This window comes from Apteryx rowi, unplaced genomic scaffold (assembly GCF_003343035.1).
Source record: "Apteryx rowi isolate R43461 unplaced genomic scaffold, aptRow1 scaffold_1312, whole genome shotgun sequence".
NCBI lineage: Eukaryota > Metazoa > Chordata > Aves > Apterygiformes > Apterygidae > Apteryx > Apteryx rowi.
In genome coordinates, this window is record NW_020447545.1 from 21,465 (window position 1) to 38,896 (window position 17,432).

General features: G+C 39.8%; 2 protein-coding genes across 2 annotated transcripts; both read left to right on the forward strand.

The window, feature by feature from the left end:
• Positions 1-1,902: 1,902 nt before the first annotated feature.
• Positions 1,903-7,116, forward strand: LOC112961371 (keratin, type I cytoskeletal 15-like). Its single transcript, XM_026056474.1, has 8 exons — positions 1,903-2,490; positions 3,329-3,411; positions 4,340-4,496; positions 5,026-5,187; positions 5,580-5,705; positions 5,846-6,066; positions 6,508-6,533; positions 7,028-7,116. Exons 1-8 carry the CDS (start codon positions 1,903-1,905, stop codon positions 7,114-7,116), a joined length of 1,452 nt encoding a protein of 483 aa, XP_025912259.1.
• A 1,956-nt stretch (positions 7,117-9,072) lies between these two features.
• Positions 9,073-12,857, forward strand: LOC112961372 (keratin, type I cuticular Ha6-like). Its single transcript, XM_026056475.1, has 7 exons — positions 9,073-9,528; positions 10,033-10,115; positions 10,542-10,698; positions 11,193-11,354; positions 11,455-11,580; positions 11,998-12,218; positions 12,719-12,857. Exons 1-7 carry the CDS (start codon positions 9,073-9,075, stop codon positions 12,855-12,857), a joined length of 1,344 nt encoding a protein of 447 aa, XP_025912260.1.
• Positions 12,858-17,432: the final 4,575 nt, after the last annotated feature.

Genomic DNA, 17,432 nt, shown 5'->3' on the forward strand with positions numbered 1-17,432 from the left:
TTTTTTTAAAATGGAATTTGATCTGGCTTATTATGGGACCATTTGGAGCGAAACAGCCTAGCAGCACGCACACTGCAGCACATTCACACTACAGGGGGCTGGAAGAAACTTTTTTTTATCTTTAGGAGAGTTTGTCAAAACTTGTTTCCTGAGATATGAACTCCTGGAGATGTACAGATTTGGCAAGATACTCAGAAATATTAATAATCTTCCCCATGGCAAAACTGAACTGCTATGGCAAAGGGCCAGGTTCAGTTTGAAACATGTTTCCACAACTTTGAAATATCCTGTCTTTTCTAAATAGCTGAAGAGCAAGTGGACATTTCCAGAAGCAGGTTGTTAAGCCACATATCAGAGCCAGACTTTTGGCACATCTTTCCTCCCAGTGCACACACTCCTGCCTCTTCCCGGCAAAAAGGCTGGGTATTTCCCTGAGATTGCATTAAAGTGTCAGCTGTAAACTGCAGAAAACCCCTCAGCTTATTGCTGCAACTGATACAATCCTCAGTTTACCTCAAAACACCCACCCTGTATTCTAATTTCTTTTTCTATCACTATGTCAAAAACTGTGAAAAAAACCCTTTATTTTGTTAGCAAATGTATAATTTTTCTTTATTTCCAAGTTTTATTTTAAAATAAATTTGGTGTTTCCGAGCTGAAGACCAGAAAACGTCCCGCCCATCTCTGCTTTGTCCCTGCTTCTGTCCCACCTCTCTCAACCCTCAGTTTCCTCAAACCGCTGAGAACCGCAGACGGAGTCACCATGTCCCTGCTTGTCAGCTGCCACTTGTCCGAACGTCACCTTGCTGTGCAAAGAGAACGGGGCTCTTCCTTCAAAGCCCACGCTATTGCCACACCAGCCACACGCACATTCTCCCACCGACACACCCCGGTGCAAGCAAACAGCTAAGTGTTCTGTAAAAATCTCCAAAATCTGGTTTCCCATAATTATGCAGTATTAAATCATGTTAATTAACAAATTATGAATTACTGACTTTTGAATTTCACTAGAAAATTATTAGGATTGAAACAGACCAATATTTCAAACTCCAAGTTTAAATGAAGGATTAACATCACTTTCATAAGTGGGTCTTAAACCTTATTTTCAAGATTTACTCCATTTCCTACTGCGTATTGGCATTATACACATCAATTGCTATCTGAACAGTTTCATCTTAAACCCAATTTGTTTAGGGTTCCCCAAAGCAATGGTAACTTAGTCTGACATTTATTCTTTTAATTGAATTATTTCAATCTTATATTCCCTGTACACTGATGGATGTTCATTATCCCCCAAGCAATGATATGCTTATACAATTTTTTTACTAAAAATTCAGATTCCAAAATCTAAAAATTAATTCTGAGCAAAGAACAGGAATAAGAACACGACAAATTCAATTCCAAATTTGTAACGGGAAGAATATGGATAAAAATGAAGAAGAAATGGTGGGATGAAATGATGACAGTACATTTTTCAATGAAAGTGGAATTTTACTGAAAATGAACTTCATTTTTAGGCATGGCAATTGCTGTAGATGGCTAAGTGGGTGTGGTTGAACTTACTCTGTTTTTCCATTCTTGAATGGGAGAGAGATAAACTGCAAGTTTCAGAACTATAGCCTAAAGAAAAAACAGTAACCTGAATCATCCCTTTTGTTTAATTAAAAGAAAAAAAACAAGCCCTAGCCTCTGGGATGTGCAGCCAGCTCCGTTTGTAAGGAATGTCATCAGAAGTAGCCTCACCCCAAGGGAGGGGATTCTCCGGAGGGAGATTGCAGGGTGGGTTTGGCTCCGAACACCCTGCCTAGGGATATAAATGAAGCACCAGGGCAGCCCCTGCACTCGCGCTCTCCCTCTAGACCAAGCTGAGCAACTGGCACTAGGTCCTTCCCTTCAGCTGCCATGACTACTTCCTTCAGACAGAGCTCTTCTTCTACCTATGGTGGTGGCTTTGGGGGTGGTGGAAGCAGCAGCTCTCGCCTCTGCTCAATCCGAACGGGAGGATCCTGCAGGGCTCCCAGCATACATGGAGGATCTGGTGGCAGGGGTGTCTCCGTCTCTTCAGCTCGGTATGTCTCCTCCGTAGGAAGTGGATATGGTGGTGGCTTGTGCTCTGGTTTAGGTAGCGGCTATGGAGGAGGTTACGGAGGAGGCAGCGCCTTACAAAGTGGCCTTGGTTGGGGTGCAAGCTGTGGCTTTGGTGGAGGGGCTGGCTTTGGTGGAGGTGCTGGCTTTGGTGGAGGAGCTGGCTTTGGTGGAGGTCTTGACTTTGGTGGCGGTGGTGATGGCCTTCTCTCTGGAAATGAAAAGATAACTATGCAGAATCTGAACGACCGTCTGGCTGCGTACCTGGACAAGGTACGAGCACTGGAAGAGGCAAATGCTGATCTGGAGGTCAAAATCCGAGACTGGTATCAGAAGCAAGCTCCCACCAGCCCAGAGCGGGACTACAGCCATTACTACAAGATAATTGAAGATCTCCGAGACAAGGTATGCCACTCACAGCTATAGGGAGTTATAAGAATACAGCAGAATTGCTAAATTGCACATTCCAGCTCTTTCAAACCAATTAAAATAACTACAAATAAAAAAATGATTCCCCAAACTCAAATATATTGTAGTTATAAGCTTTCCAGCAGAAAAGAGTATTTTTTTCCTAATTTATAAAGCAAATGCGTCATCCTGAAAAGGTGAAGTTTGTTGAAATTAAAATGATTGCACTAAAAGTTAGAAAACATGGCAAAGTGGGTTTAGAATTATCAGTATATTTATAGAATAATCAAACAGCAAAAATATGATACATAGATCCCATAGTCTGGAAAAATAATTCTCCAGGGCAAAGATAAGATCAGGTATTGTGTAAACGTATTTTACAATTACGTTAAATGTGAACTGTACACATTGCTTATCTTCTCACTAATCCACTTAGTACTTATGAACTGGTAAAGAAAGAAGATTTAAAGGTTACACACAGAAACTGCAACAACAATGTATTTAATTTCACACAGACATAACTGCCCTTTCTTGGGCTACAGCAGAGGTGTCTCAGATATCTGGTTTGCATCTGGAATGTGGAAGAGAGTTTAGCTTTTTTGGTTTTCCCACATAAAAGCCATAAGAATTACAATGTGACCAAAAGGCAATATAATAAAATGAAATGGTTATTGCAATGCAAAAAGCACGTTTAACTAATGAAATCTCAACAGAGGTTAATTTTTTCTGCTTTGTTCAATGGTTTACAGCTTCAATAACTACCTACTAGGTGCTCAGGAACAGGGGTATTTCACCATTATTCACAGGAATCTTTTTCTGTATCTCCAACTGCCAGATCCTTGCAGCTACTATTGACAATTCCAGAATCATTTTGGAGATTGACAATGCCAGGCTGGCTGCAGATGACTTCAGACTGAAGTAAGTTTAGCTGGAGCACATTTGTATTCTCCCTCATTCTCTCTGCTTTCTGAAATTTAATATTACTTCCTGTCTAGAAAAAAAGTTCTTCAGTCACTAAAGGATACATTTCAAAATTACGGACAGATATTTTTCTTCTATAACTTATGATGAAAAAACCCAGGCAGAAGAACTGCTGTGATGAAGGAAGAAATGGGAAAAGAAACCTGATGGAACATAGTGTCCAGATTACTGAGATGTTTACATAATAAATTATAGTTCATGTCTTGTTTTGGGGAATGCTCTTGACTACTTTTACTAGGCTAAATCACTCGGGAAAAGAAAACAGGAACAGGTTGGAATTTTCATTTAAAAGGAACAGAATGGTGTGAAGAGATGGCTGTTCCTTGCGGTAGTTCTCTCTCATAGCATGTGAAATTAAGAAAGGAAAGACAAAGTGATTCTGTGTTACCCAGTTCAGGGACTCAGAACAGCCCATCAGGCACTGCTGAAAAGGTGACAAAGATACTTGCACAACTGTTTTCTCTTACAGCAATGTACCTGCAGGTTTGTATTTTCTCCTCTAGTGCCCTAGGCAGAGCTGGGCAATCTATGCTTTCCTTCACGCCAGACTTGAGAAGATGCTGAAAATGGACTGTCCTGTATGGTAACTTCTCTGTCAGTGCTGATAATAACTATTAGATATTGCAAACTGAAAAGGTCATGTATTTCTCCGGAATAAAATCAGATGGCAATCCATGTTCTTTCCAATGTCACACTTGAAAGTGGAAAAAAAAATCTGTATTCCCTTTAAACTTCCTTTTAATGTATTTTTTTTATTTACATCCTCCTGTTCCTTCTGCATTCAGCATAAAATGTCATAGTTTTACAGCTCCACTGAATACCAACTCCTGTGTGTTCCAACGTTTGTTTCTTTTCAAAACTGCAGATACGAGAATGAGCTGTTCCTTCGCCAGAGCGTGGAGTCTGACATCAACGGCCTGCGCAGAGTCCTGGATGAGCTGACTCTGGCCAGAGCTGACCTGGAGATGCAGATTGAAACGCTGAAGGAGGAGCTGGCCTACCTCAAGAAGAACCATGAGGAGGTGAGAGTCCTTAACCATCAAGAGAGAAAATTACTTCCGTTTAGAATTTACCCCTCCCACTTCAGGGAAAAAACAAACCAGAATGACAGTTTTACAGCTAAATGATTAAGAAAATTGTGATCTCAAAAGAATCCAAACTGTGTCCTATAAAGCACTTCTCTAATTCCAAACTATTCAGAACTATGAATTTTCAGTTTTACATGCATAAGCATGTGACAGGCCACTGAGATAATAAAGCTGTGTAAAAGGAACATACCTGTATATATACATGCGTGTGTATATATGTATGTGTATATATATATACACACATGCACACGTGTGTGTGTTTATGTGTGTGTGTATATACAGACACAGAGAGTAAAAGTATTTGTGATGAAAGAGAGAAACTGGTAAATGTTTCTAAGTGTGTCCTACCTTCAGCACTGATAACTAAAGTACCACACACCACTGTGTGGATTCCTGATGGCAGAAAGTATATGAGAATATAGAGCATAATCTTTTCTGTGTCCTCTGCCTTCTGCCCATGCAGGAAATGAAAGAATATAAGAATCAGCTAAGTGGAACAGTCAATGTAGAAATGGATGCTGCTCCTGGAATCGACCTGACCAGAATACTATCAGAGATGAGGGAACAGTATGAAGCTCTGGCGGAGAAGAATCGTAAAGATGCTGAGGCCTGGTTCTTCACTCAGGTATAGTTACTCAGCTGATGCACTGCCTCATTATTACTACCCCAGGTTTGCTGATCAGAGTCTCCGCATTCAGCAAGCAGGGAAGTGTACTGAGAAGCATACCCAGTTCTCAAAGGTCCATTGTCTTTTCACTTTTAAACACCATTAAGCTGCTTTTTGGCACTAGCATTTCAAGCATCATTCCAGAAGTACTCAGCAACAGCACTTGCTTCTTCCCAGGCAAACTGAAACAATAAATTCAGAAGGATAATACACAAAACGCTGAAGAGTACAACAGACTCCATGCAGTATTTTCGGGAAGATGGGATGGGCCTTCCCTTCCTCAAAATATACATATTTTTTAATTTTGATACAATTTGTATTTGATTTTCACAGTATTTTTTTTCTTTCAGACTGATGAGCTGAACCGTGAAGTAGCCACACATACACAACAGATACAGACCAGCAAATCGGAGATCACAGAACTGAGACGCACGTTCCAGGGCCTGGAGATAGAGCTCCAGTCCCAGCTCAGCATGGTACGGAGCCGTTCCAGGCACATCACAAGTTACAACCAGCACACTCTCTCCTTCCTCCCTTTCTGTCTTCCCTTCCCTTAAATTGTTTCTCTGTGGGACAAATCTGCATGATAACCTAGTCTAATATTGCTCTGCTTTAGAAAGCTGGACTGGAAGCCAACTTGCGAGATACAGAATCACGATACTGTGCACAACTAGCACAAATTCAGACCCTCATCACCAACGTCGAGGAGCAGTTGAGTGAACTCCGATGCGACATGGAGCGCCAGAACCAGGAGTACCGGATGCTCATGGACATCAAAAGCCGCCTGGAGCAGGAGATCGCCACGTACCGCCAGCTGCTGGAGGGCCAGGACTCTCAGTATGTTACTCTATGCAAATGCTATGCAGATTAGATAAGGTTAATAACATGACATATTGTAAAGCACTAATTTGTGGTTGCTAAACTGACTCCAGATTATTAAATTACATTGATACATAGCATACATAGCCTTTTGTGCACTGTCAAAGCAGATGCCCAGTAAAATCCCAAGAGCAGCTATTACTCAAGCTAAACCTCCAGATCAAGAGGAAAAGTCCATGTAGACATATCAAGAACAAGCACTGGTCTGAGTGATGTTCATATTTCCTATTGAGTATATTCATATTTCCTACTGAGGGCCTTCAAAGCACATGAGAGGGCCTTAACAACAACATTAGTAACAGAAGATCTAATGAACAACCCACTTCCTAAATCAGCGATCAGTGATCAGTGGACAGGTTCAGTGGCAGTCGTTAATTAAACATTTCTTTTTTTCTGCAGGATGTCGGGATGGAGCTCTAAGGAAGGTAAGAAAAATTTTGATGTAAAGAGGGGCTGGAATGAATTGACAAAACAGAATTAAATGAGCCTATCTTTTTCTGGTTGGGATTTCTTCTCACAGATATAGATCACAGTCTCTCCACTATGGCCACATTCTTTACCATTTAGAGATCAACATACAATATTTTATATTTTTGAAATCAGTAGTTTGCCAAAATGATTACATGAACTCCTAATATAGTTCTAAAATGAGGAAATCTCCCAGAGATTCCTGAATTCCTGTTATATTGTTATATTGTCATATAACATAAACATGATACATCCAACTTTGACATGAGATTTTCATGAGGAAATTGTGCACTCCTCCTTTATATCTTTTATTCTCCTATTTCAAGACTCTCTTTGATATGTGGAAAAAATCTTGTCAGGAAACAACCATCCAACCTCACACAGCTCTTCAGGGTGTTAGCAGTGCGGGTTTTTTTCCCTGCTTGAATTACCTTTTTTTCTCCTACCACAGCACATCTGAGCAGCGGAAGAGTTCGCATCAGCATGGAAGACTCAATAGATGGAAAAGTTGTTTCTACTCGTGAAAAGAAATTCCCATAAAAAGAAATACTGAATGCCCTCTTGTAAATGAGATCATCTGTACTGTACCAGTTATGAAAACAGTACACACTTGAGAGGGAATTCAGGAAACAGCTTCTACAAAGTGACAAGGAAACCATTCAGTATACACACTGGCTAATGCTAACAGAAATATCCTTTTACTTTCGCCAAATCACAAGAATTTAATCCAATAATGTGCAACAGCTTGGTGTCTTTCCTTAAATTTGCTCTCCCTTTTTACATGATTTTTGGCTCTGCAGCTCAGAGATGAAGAGCCTGTTTTCTGTCAGCAGCTATATAGTGCTCTTATGAAAGAACATAATAAAGTTTCTCTCCTGCTTGTGCAAATACATTCGGTTTTATGTTGTTTTTTTATAGTCAGTACGGCACTGCCATCCCCGTGGCCATATACACTCTTTTTGTTGCACCTCTTACTACACTGCTTCCTGCAACCCAAACCAGATACCTGGACCAGGAGCGATGGGTCCCGCGCTTCCCGCAGCGCAAGGCTGGTTCCCAGAGCTCAGCAGGAAGGGCAAAGCAGGGGCTGCGTGAAATGAATGGCTCACGCAGAGCTTGCTGGGACTATTTTGGTTTCTGTGCGTAAGGAAGGAACTCGCCAGCACGCATCGTTACTGCAGCTTTTGCATTAGCAACACTGCCCTTTTCTAAGCAATAAGTTAGTTTGTAAATCTACACCACTGTAATTGAAGAGAGACGCTTATAAAGATTTAAGAGACTACTAAACCCCAACTTCAGAAGCATATAAAACATTTACATAAATGCTGTATTTTGCTAAGATAAACTGTTTGGAAAATGTGTTGTTAGCACTCACCCTGCACTATTTCACAGAATAGTATCTACAAAAATGGTACCATTTCCAGAATTATATTTTCCTTCCAAGCTCTTTGAAGCCATGTCATTCTCATCTACGTCCTTATTCTCACTACAACCTCTGCGCCTACGAAATTTCTAATGGTTATCCCCACGCTTCTGCTCCCCTTTCATTTCTCCTACTAGATTCTATTGCAGCGTTACTTCCAGATTTTTCAGATGTCTGGAATATTGCCTACCTGCTTAATTCCCATGCAGAGACTAAGAGTCCCTTTCTGCTCTCTGAACACACACACAAATATAGTCATCAATATTTTTATCTATTCTGTTTTCTGACATTTTAGAAAAAATAAATATGCACTGCTAGCACCAGCCTCACAGTTTAGCCATCAGTGAGCCTGCAGGATCATTAACCCATCGCTGTTAGGAAACATATATTCTGTAGGATTATTATTCACACTGAAAAGAACTGAGAACAGTTTCCTACAAACTGTTTTCCAGCAAAGCAACATCACAGGGAATCAGAAAAGAAAAACCAAACAAACAATAGAAATTATCCTTTCTCCTAATCCAGAAATCAGACTTCTAAATATATTGTTCAGAGAGGAAGAGACAGAAATTGCACAGCAAAAAATAGCTATCGGTGGGTCCTAATGGAACAACTAACAGTGGAGCTACCACAATCTCTAATATTTTGGAGCTTTCCGTACAAGCAGCGTTGAACTGACGGCAGGGAACGTGTTCCTGTGGACAGCAACAAACAAACTGTGCAGCTACTTAACTTACTCATACCCATAAACAAATTTTGTTTTAAGACATGATGAAATGTCCCTTTGATGACACAAGAAAAATAATATTGGAGTGGCAAAAATTAGCCTGGTGAGTCCTAACTTATCTCAACTTTTTATGAGGAAATTGACTTTTTATAAACAACTAAATAACAGACTAATGAGATTGTTTAGAAAACTGGTATAAACTTTCCCAAGAGAAGTGGCTTCTGCAACCTGCCAACACCCAGTGCACAGGATATAAAAACGCTCAGCTGAGGAACGAGCCATCCAGGCTTTCATAACTTGGGCTCTCCAGCTAATCTGAGGTCTACTAACCTTAGCTACTAACACCATGACTTCCAAGCACTATATTCAGACTGTCTCTTCAGGGTCTGCAAAGGGATCCTGTGGTGTAGGTGGTGGTTTCACTAGGATTTCCTCAGTACACTCTAGTGGTTCTTCCAGGATTCCAGGTCTCTCATATGGCATGATAAAAGTTTCAGACACCTCTGCTAAACTGGGACCTTCTGGCCTAGAAACATGCTTATCTGGTTCTTTTCTGCCTACTAGCTATTATGGCCCAGGGTTTGCTGGCTGGCACGATGGAGGGATCTTCAACAGTAACGAAAAGGAAACCATGCAGTTCCTAAATGACCGCCTTGCTTGCTACTTAGAGAAAGTGCATCACCTGGAGCAGGAGAATGCTGACCTGGAGCGCAAGATCAGAGACTGGTACGACTGTCAAGTTCCCTATGTGTGCACTGACTTCCAGGCTTTCTACAAGACCCTTGAAGACCTACAGCAACAGGTAAAGGCTTTTTAACTCATTGACAAGTTAGATTCACTGAAGCAGGAAATTGTTCGTTGGGAACTGTGGCTTATAAATAAATTTTTATTAAACCATTTTTACTTTGAAAAACAAAATGGCGAAATGCATAGACTGAGATCATATTTCTATTGTCTCTTATTCTGAAGGTCATTTTTCACTTGAGATTTCCTCTTAATATTCATCCACCTAAGCCTTTGCGAGGTCTCATTATTTTAACTATAGATGAATAATGGCATAAGATTCTCTTCACAGAAAAATAGGAGGATCATAATATATTATTTGTGTTACAGAAAGAAAAGCCCACAGCAATGTAACTTCTAAATATATCCAACTGTAAGGAATTGTGTGCTTTAAATATCTTTTCTGCCTGAGCAGTCCTGGACAGAATTTGGGCATAGGAAATATTTAATTCTATTATTGTGCTATTCTGTATTTGAAAGGGTTTTTTTTAAGTTGTTTTTCAGTGTTACGTCTTATTTCCAGATTTTATGTGCCAAGACGAGCAATGCTAAACTAGTCTTGCAGATTGACAACGCCAGGCTGGCAGCTGATGATTTCAGAACCAAGTAAGTCCAGCTTGAACCTGAGAGCTTGGCCGATTGCCTCTGTCTTCCTTCATTCACTTTAAAAGCCATCTAATTTCTGCATTTCCTCTAAGGACTATATCTGATTTAATAACTTATCATTTGTCATTTGACAAAACTGACTTAAGTTTTCTTAGGAACAAATCAAAAATGTTTTATGAGTGTTTTGCACAGGGGACGTGATAGTACTTTTCAGAAGGATAGCACTAAGCAGCACCCCAGCTTCTCTGAATGAAAGATCTGAGGATTCCCCAAATGTTACAGAGGGAAAAAAGGAGAAAAATATTAAAAAAATGAAAACCATTAACACAAATCTGTAGTGTTAAAAGGAGGCTCAACTGCAGTCTTCTGGGTTTTGCCCAGTGCTTACATCCCAGTGTTTCACATTTATTTACATCACATCTTAAGGTTTGAGAGTGAACAAGCTCTTCGCCAAACTCTGGAAGCTGATGTCAGTGGGCTGCGCAGAATTCTGGATGAGCTGACACTGTGCAGGGCTGACCTGGAGATGCAGCTGGAAACCTTGAAGGAGGAGCTACTTTGCCTCAAAAAGAACCATGAAGAGGTAAAATAAATAAATAAATAAATATGTAGCCTAAAAGCAGCAAATATAAACTAATTTGAGCCTAACCAGCAGCACAGAATAGCATATGAGGGCAGACAGGAGTGAATATATTAGATAGAAGGCAATGAAGAAAACACTAATACATGGAGAAATGTGTAAGATGACGAGGGAGTTAACAAAAAGACTTGTAGTACGATTGTTTGTATATTTCCCCATGATAATTAAATCTGTAGTCGCTTTTTAATACATATTTTTAAAAAGAAAATCTGTGTCGGGGGTGAGCCTATTGTTGTATTTGGTGTGTCTCTTTAACACCTTTCCTATCACGGACACAGGGAAACTCTGCTATTCTTGTTGGCCCAACTGGCAATTTCACTCTCCAGGAGTTAACTTAATCTCACTTAGCTTTACAGTAGGATGAGTAAAAGCATCCCGTTTACAAAAGCAATTTACAATTTTAAGAGAGCATTCGATCTACTCCTTTGCTTCTGCAGGAAGCCAGCCCACTGCGTTCTCAGCTTGGCACCAGAGTCAATGTGGAGGTTGATGCTGCCCCATCATGTGACTTGAATAAAGTGCTGACCGAAATAAGATGCCAATATGAAGCCTTGGTGGAAGATAACCGTAAAGATGTTGAGTCTTGGTTCTGCACAAAGGTGCGTATCTAATGGACTCCAAGTTACCAATTTTCTGACTTTCCTCTAAAGCAGAGGAATCATCTTCTCTTTCTTCTCTTTGTTTTTATTAGTATTTCAGATGGAGGAATTGAACCAACAAGTGATTTCCAGTGGAGAACAGCTGCAACACTGCCAGACAGAGATCACCGATTTGCAGCGGACCATTCAGGGCCTAGAAATTGAGCTGGAAACCCAGCTGAGCATGGTGTGTAAGGGTCTTCATCCAGAATCCCTTCTTATATGTTAATTACACAAACAAACAAGATGCTTAGGCTATTATGTGTGGACAATCACATTTAAAGAGATGCTTATAGGTTACTATATGTAAGTAGCTGAGTAATTGCAGCATTAAGGAGAGGACAATTTTATTTAAGCATGTGCCAGGAAAAATTGTCCTATTACTTAACAACTTTTTAATAATTATTAATAATCATTGAATGAGGCTGAAATGGAAGTAGCATAAGGGAAATACGGCAATCATAAATTTGCACAAAATTGATATTGATATGTGATTAGACCAACTCCAGTCTCTTTGCTATCCTGAAAGGTCAGAATGGATACTGTTGAGATTTGACATCATTGGCTTGCTTTTACGTTCATTTTCTTTTCTTCTCTTTTTCAGAAATCTACTTTGGAATGTACTTTGCAAGAAACAGAGAACAGATATGCCTCCCAGCTCGTACAGCTCCAGAGCCTGATCACCAGCAAAGAGGCTCAGCTAGCTGAACTTCGATGCAACATGGAACGGCAAAACCAGGAATACAGAATTCTTCTGGATGTCAAGACCCGTCTTGAGTGTGAGATCTCCACCTACCGCCGCCTGCTGGATGGAGAAGACTGCAAGTGTGTATGATGCAAAAGGTTACTGGCAAAGCTATATTCAGAAAGAGGAAGCCATTGCTAATAATAACTTAGGAAAAATATAAGTTTCAAAAGCACACAACTTAATATTCTGCCAGTAGAGACCAGAGTAACTCTGTGGAGTTCAAAAAAGTTTCACCAGTTAAAGGAACGGGCAAAAGGAATATCCAAGGAAATCCTTCCCCTCCTCCTTATTTTTTTAAAAAAGCAGAGGCTCCACCTTTCAGGGCTGTAAGCTCCATTAACTGCTGCTTTACAAGGCCTTACTCTACTGCTTCTTTAAAGGTGTGCAAAAAATGTTCGGAGTGATTATTATTTTTACTTTGGGGCTTTCTTTGAAGTAATCAAAGGACCAAACTAATTAAATGATTTTGATTCAACAAAAATTACAGCATCATCTCTTGATGTTCCCTTCACAATCTTTTTAAATTATATTCGATTTTCTACTAAGTGTTTGCATGTTTACTTCCTCCTCCCTGCAGAATTCCCTGTTTCTCACGTCTAACGGAGACTGCACCAGTATCTCCAATCACCACAAAAATCCGCACCATCACAGAAGAGATTAAGGATGGAAGAGTCATTTCTTCCCATGAACAAGTCCAGCATTGCCCTCCTGTTTAAAACAAACAACAAGATGTGACGATGAAACCCACTCACGACCTGAAAGTGGAAATACAGTGGTCCTACCAATATGCTTAAGCGTGCTACAGCATTCTCTTTAGTAAAGCTCTATTTTCCTGCATGGCTTTAGCACCGGAGCACTCCAAACTATGTTTCTGCTTTCCAAATGTCTCTGATGTTATGGATCTGGTTCCTGTAAACTTGGCAGCTTCTCAGGTGCAAGGAAGCTCCTTTGCCAATTTCTTAATAAATCTCCGCAGGCATTGAAAACGTTCGCATTTATTCATTTGGGCGTTTGTTGCACGTGCTTTTTAAACTAGCTGTTAAACACACAGTTAATTTGATTTTCCTGTGTAAAGACCAGAGCAGTTTCCCTACAGGCAGAGGTCTTACCAAAACTGGATCAGAAACAGCCCGTGATTGTTTTCCTGAAGCCTGTGAAAGAAAGGCTCTTGCTTTCACCCCTGTTTCCTGTTGCTTCGATACTGAAATCCACCTATTAGATAAGGTGCAAAACCAAGATCCTGACAATTTTCAGTTATTAAACAATTTGTGTCACAATTCCAAGAATAGAGATATAAACGCAAAGTCCAGCTTAAATTAGTATTTTAGAACTTATCTTGAAAAGAAATAGGAGATTTTAGCACAGATAATTACATAGAGCAGAGCTGGTGGGAGAAGATTCAGGCCCATTTGGTCAAGGCGACTGCTGAAATCACAGTCAGGACCTAACTGTCCTCCCTGCTCTGCAGCTGCACCACCTGCAGATTTTGCTCCCTCCTTACCACTGCCCTCGTGTTTTGGATCTACACCACTTACGGCTTGGCAGGAGGCTCCTTCTCCTCCTTGCTCCCCAACACATGTAATTTCAGTCTTAAGTATCCTTGCCCACCATGATGGAGAGCAGGGGATAATTCTATACTGTTAAAAATCTATCTGTTCTCTTGAAAGTGCTGAACTTCATCCACAAACTTTTTTGCTTTCAAGGTGTCCCACGTACTGCATTTTCTATGTTTGGCTGTATTACAACGTCTCAGGCAAGCAGAAGCTGTTTTGTTAATCTCTCCATAAACTTCACTATTCCGGTGAAGCAAACTTAGCTTCCATCATTACTACTCCTGTCAATGTTTTTATCACGGAAATTTCATGAATACTTATCTGAAAGGTGATGGGACCCTGATCCCAGTTAGAGCCTGTTTGATCATACCATAATTCCAAAAAAAGTAATTACCATTAAAACCTAAATTCCAAACCAGTGCTATCATTGTCTAATTTTTTCCTCCTATTTTATTTATATGTCAGATGGAAAAATGGAGTAAGGAAGTGATCTTAAGTGGAGAAGAGCTGCAGACCTGCCAGTCAGAGATTATTTGGCTAAAACACATTCTCCAGGCTCTGGACATTAACTTACAGACACAACACTGCATGGTGGGCAGAGCCTTCAACACCTATGATGTGTTTGGTACTTCTGAAAATGAACAAGGTGCCAGAGCTGACACATCACTGTAACTAGAGTTTGAAATTGTTGGTGACTGTATTTTATCTGTACAGCTAAGAATTCTTACAATTGCATTGAAACAACACTCAGATTTCAGACATATACATTAAAAAGTTCTGTTGGGAAGCAACAGAATTTAGTTACTGACCTAAATTTCAAATCATTGCTGCCACCTATCTCAGTTTATTTGAAATGCACAACATTTCATCTGGAATTTTCTATTACCTTCCTGCCTTGATGCCCCAACACCCAAACCAAAATAGTGGGAAGAGAATACCAGTAATTCCTAAGCTAGAATTGAGAATTCAAGAACTGGCTTGTACAAACAGCAATCTGGTTTCCCTAGATTTGGTCCTTTGGTCTTAGAGTGCTGCTCGGAGAAGCAGCCTGGCAGAAGCAGGACCCCGCTGCAGCAGCCAGGCAGCAGAGCTGCGATGCCTGAGCGGCAGCGTCGAGGCCCACTGGCTCAGCGGCCATGGGACGGTCAAAAACACCCCTCCCAACGAGAGCAACTCAGGACTATACGTTCCCCAGGTCCCCCTAGCTGGACCTGCCTAGCACCTCCCCAGCTTACAAAAAGCGGTTTATATGAAACAAAGAAAAGAAGCCGTCATCTAATGGTGCCACCTCCTGACGTTTCCTTTTCTCACCCTGATCATTACTTTCACTCTGTATTCTGTGAACGAAATAATTGACTAAAACCAAACCCCATAGCTGCAACCCAACAGAGAAGAGCCATGTCTGGTTTCCAGATAAGTTTTTTGGTCTTTTCTGTGGATCCTCAACACATATGCTTGAATACGAGGTGGCATCTTTTCCATTGAAATTAATGGCAAACTACTAATCTGCCACTGGTATCAAAGACATACTTCTGGAGCAAAGCTGAGCTTCAAAGGAGACACTATCACTTCTCATTTGCCAGACTGCTGTTGTATAACTTGCTAGAAAAAATACAATTCTGTTTTTCATAATTGCATGAAATTCAGTGAAGCTATTAGGGAGTAAGAGAGAGGCTATTTTTTCTCATGAACTGTCAGCCTCAAACCAAGTTTTGACTTGCACTGAGTGATTTCATGTGAAACAAAGGATTCATTTTAGCATTCAGATAGTATTTCATAGAACATTAGCTTACTGAATTGCCAGGCTAAAAAACTCCATCTGGAATTAATCACTTGTCAGATGAACTGAACAGGAAGATATCATTTGCCTTGACATAATCTCTTTTTTTTCAAGTTACATCTTCATTTTTGTCTGGTACTTCAAGCTCTTCTTACTACCAAGAAACAGTGCTGATACTCAAATTTAGCTGTTAATGCTACCTGTTGTAGCAGTCACACCTTGTATTTACTGGATAGTAATATCTTCACTGATAAATTTCCCCAAACAATTAAAAATGTTAGCATTTCTATACAATTAAGTGTATGGGGAATAAGAAGGAAGAGGTACTAAATGGAAATGTAATTGGTAAAAAGAAATCAACAGCTGCTGAGAAGAGCAGAGCTGACACAGAACCACAAGGAGGAGCTCAAATCCTGCCCAATTCAGTAAATCAGGATCAGCAGGCATCTTTTCTTGCCTCCCCAGGAAAAGATGAAGTGCACCAATACTTTATTCAATATTACTGAAAATTTTCAACTGAAAAAAGAACCACAGAAAAAGAGCTTTCTTCAAGCTTTTTGCAGGAGGATGTATTTCTATTTTATACAGTCAGTCTGACCCTACCATTCAGAACCAGTAACAGTGCTAAGTAAAAGGATCCTGTGAAAGAGCTGAGCCTTCAACAGCTGTAGAGAAGAAATGCTGTACCGCTTCTCAGAGAGCCCACTCCCAGTCGCTGTCACACACTGCTTTCCACTTCCTCCCAAATCTTCTTCCTCTATCATATCCATCAATCCTGCTGTAGAACTACTATGAAAAAGAAAATGTAAACTCAATAACCCCAGGGTACCATTCATAACTTATGACAGCTTATCAGCACGTAGTCCTGTTTCTCTTTGAGTGTATTATCTCAGCATCATACCTCACACATTTATCCTAAAACAATGATCACTACATCACTATTTTGGGTGTAATCACTGACTTATCTCCATTATGTTTATATCCAAATTGTTTGGAATTGTTGAGGATTACAGCCATACTTAGGCTTAGTTAAATTCATTGACTATGTGTTAACTCCTAACCTGACTTAAAGGAAATAAGTCTCCCCCTAAAGTTAGCCTAACTCTTGGTGCCAAACTTTGTGTGCAATTAGTCTAGCTAGGACATTAATAATCTTCTAAAAAGATTGATTTCTCTTGCCATCTTTTTCACAGAAAGTGTTATAAGATCAAATGCTTTTACACATAATACAAATGAATTTTAATCTACCATACTGGTGTGAGAATCACAAGAAGGCAGCAAAATGGAATGAATTCAAGATTTTCTGCTGGCCTTTTTTCTTTTCACCATCATTACAAAGAAGATGATGGGTCCATCTGCCAGAGGAATGAGAAGATCTTTGCAGAAGCCTAAACCACAAAAAATATATTTTCTCTAAAAATGATTAAACTTTACAGAAGCAGTGACTGCTTAGCAATATCAATCATCTATGTACCTATATAACAGAGCACAGAAAACAATTACACATAAATGCTTTGACAGTAACATTTCAGGTTCATTTACTAGAGGTAAATGTAATCCAAAACAGTATATTAGGGTAATAGATAATTACTCTAGCAGGAAAGAATGAAGGAAAAAATATCCCAAAATAGTATCTATATGGAAGAAACACTTTGTCATTATAAAATTGCAGTTTGTGTCCCCTATAATATCTTGTTTTTAATGTTGTGATTCTTTTACTAGTTAAATATAATTTTCTGGAACTGTACTGTGTTGAACAATGTTAGTGTTTTTTCAGTCTGAACATCTCCACATTTCTAAAACTGAATCCTAAACTCAACCCACACAATTGCACATATCAATTTTTGCAATATCAATTTTTAGGCTCCAGTAACTTCAACTAATCACTTGAATCTTTGGAGTATTGTTACAAACTCATATTCCAAATATTTTTTACATCTTAAACACATAGATATTTT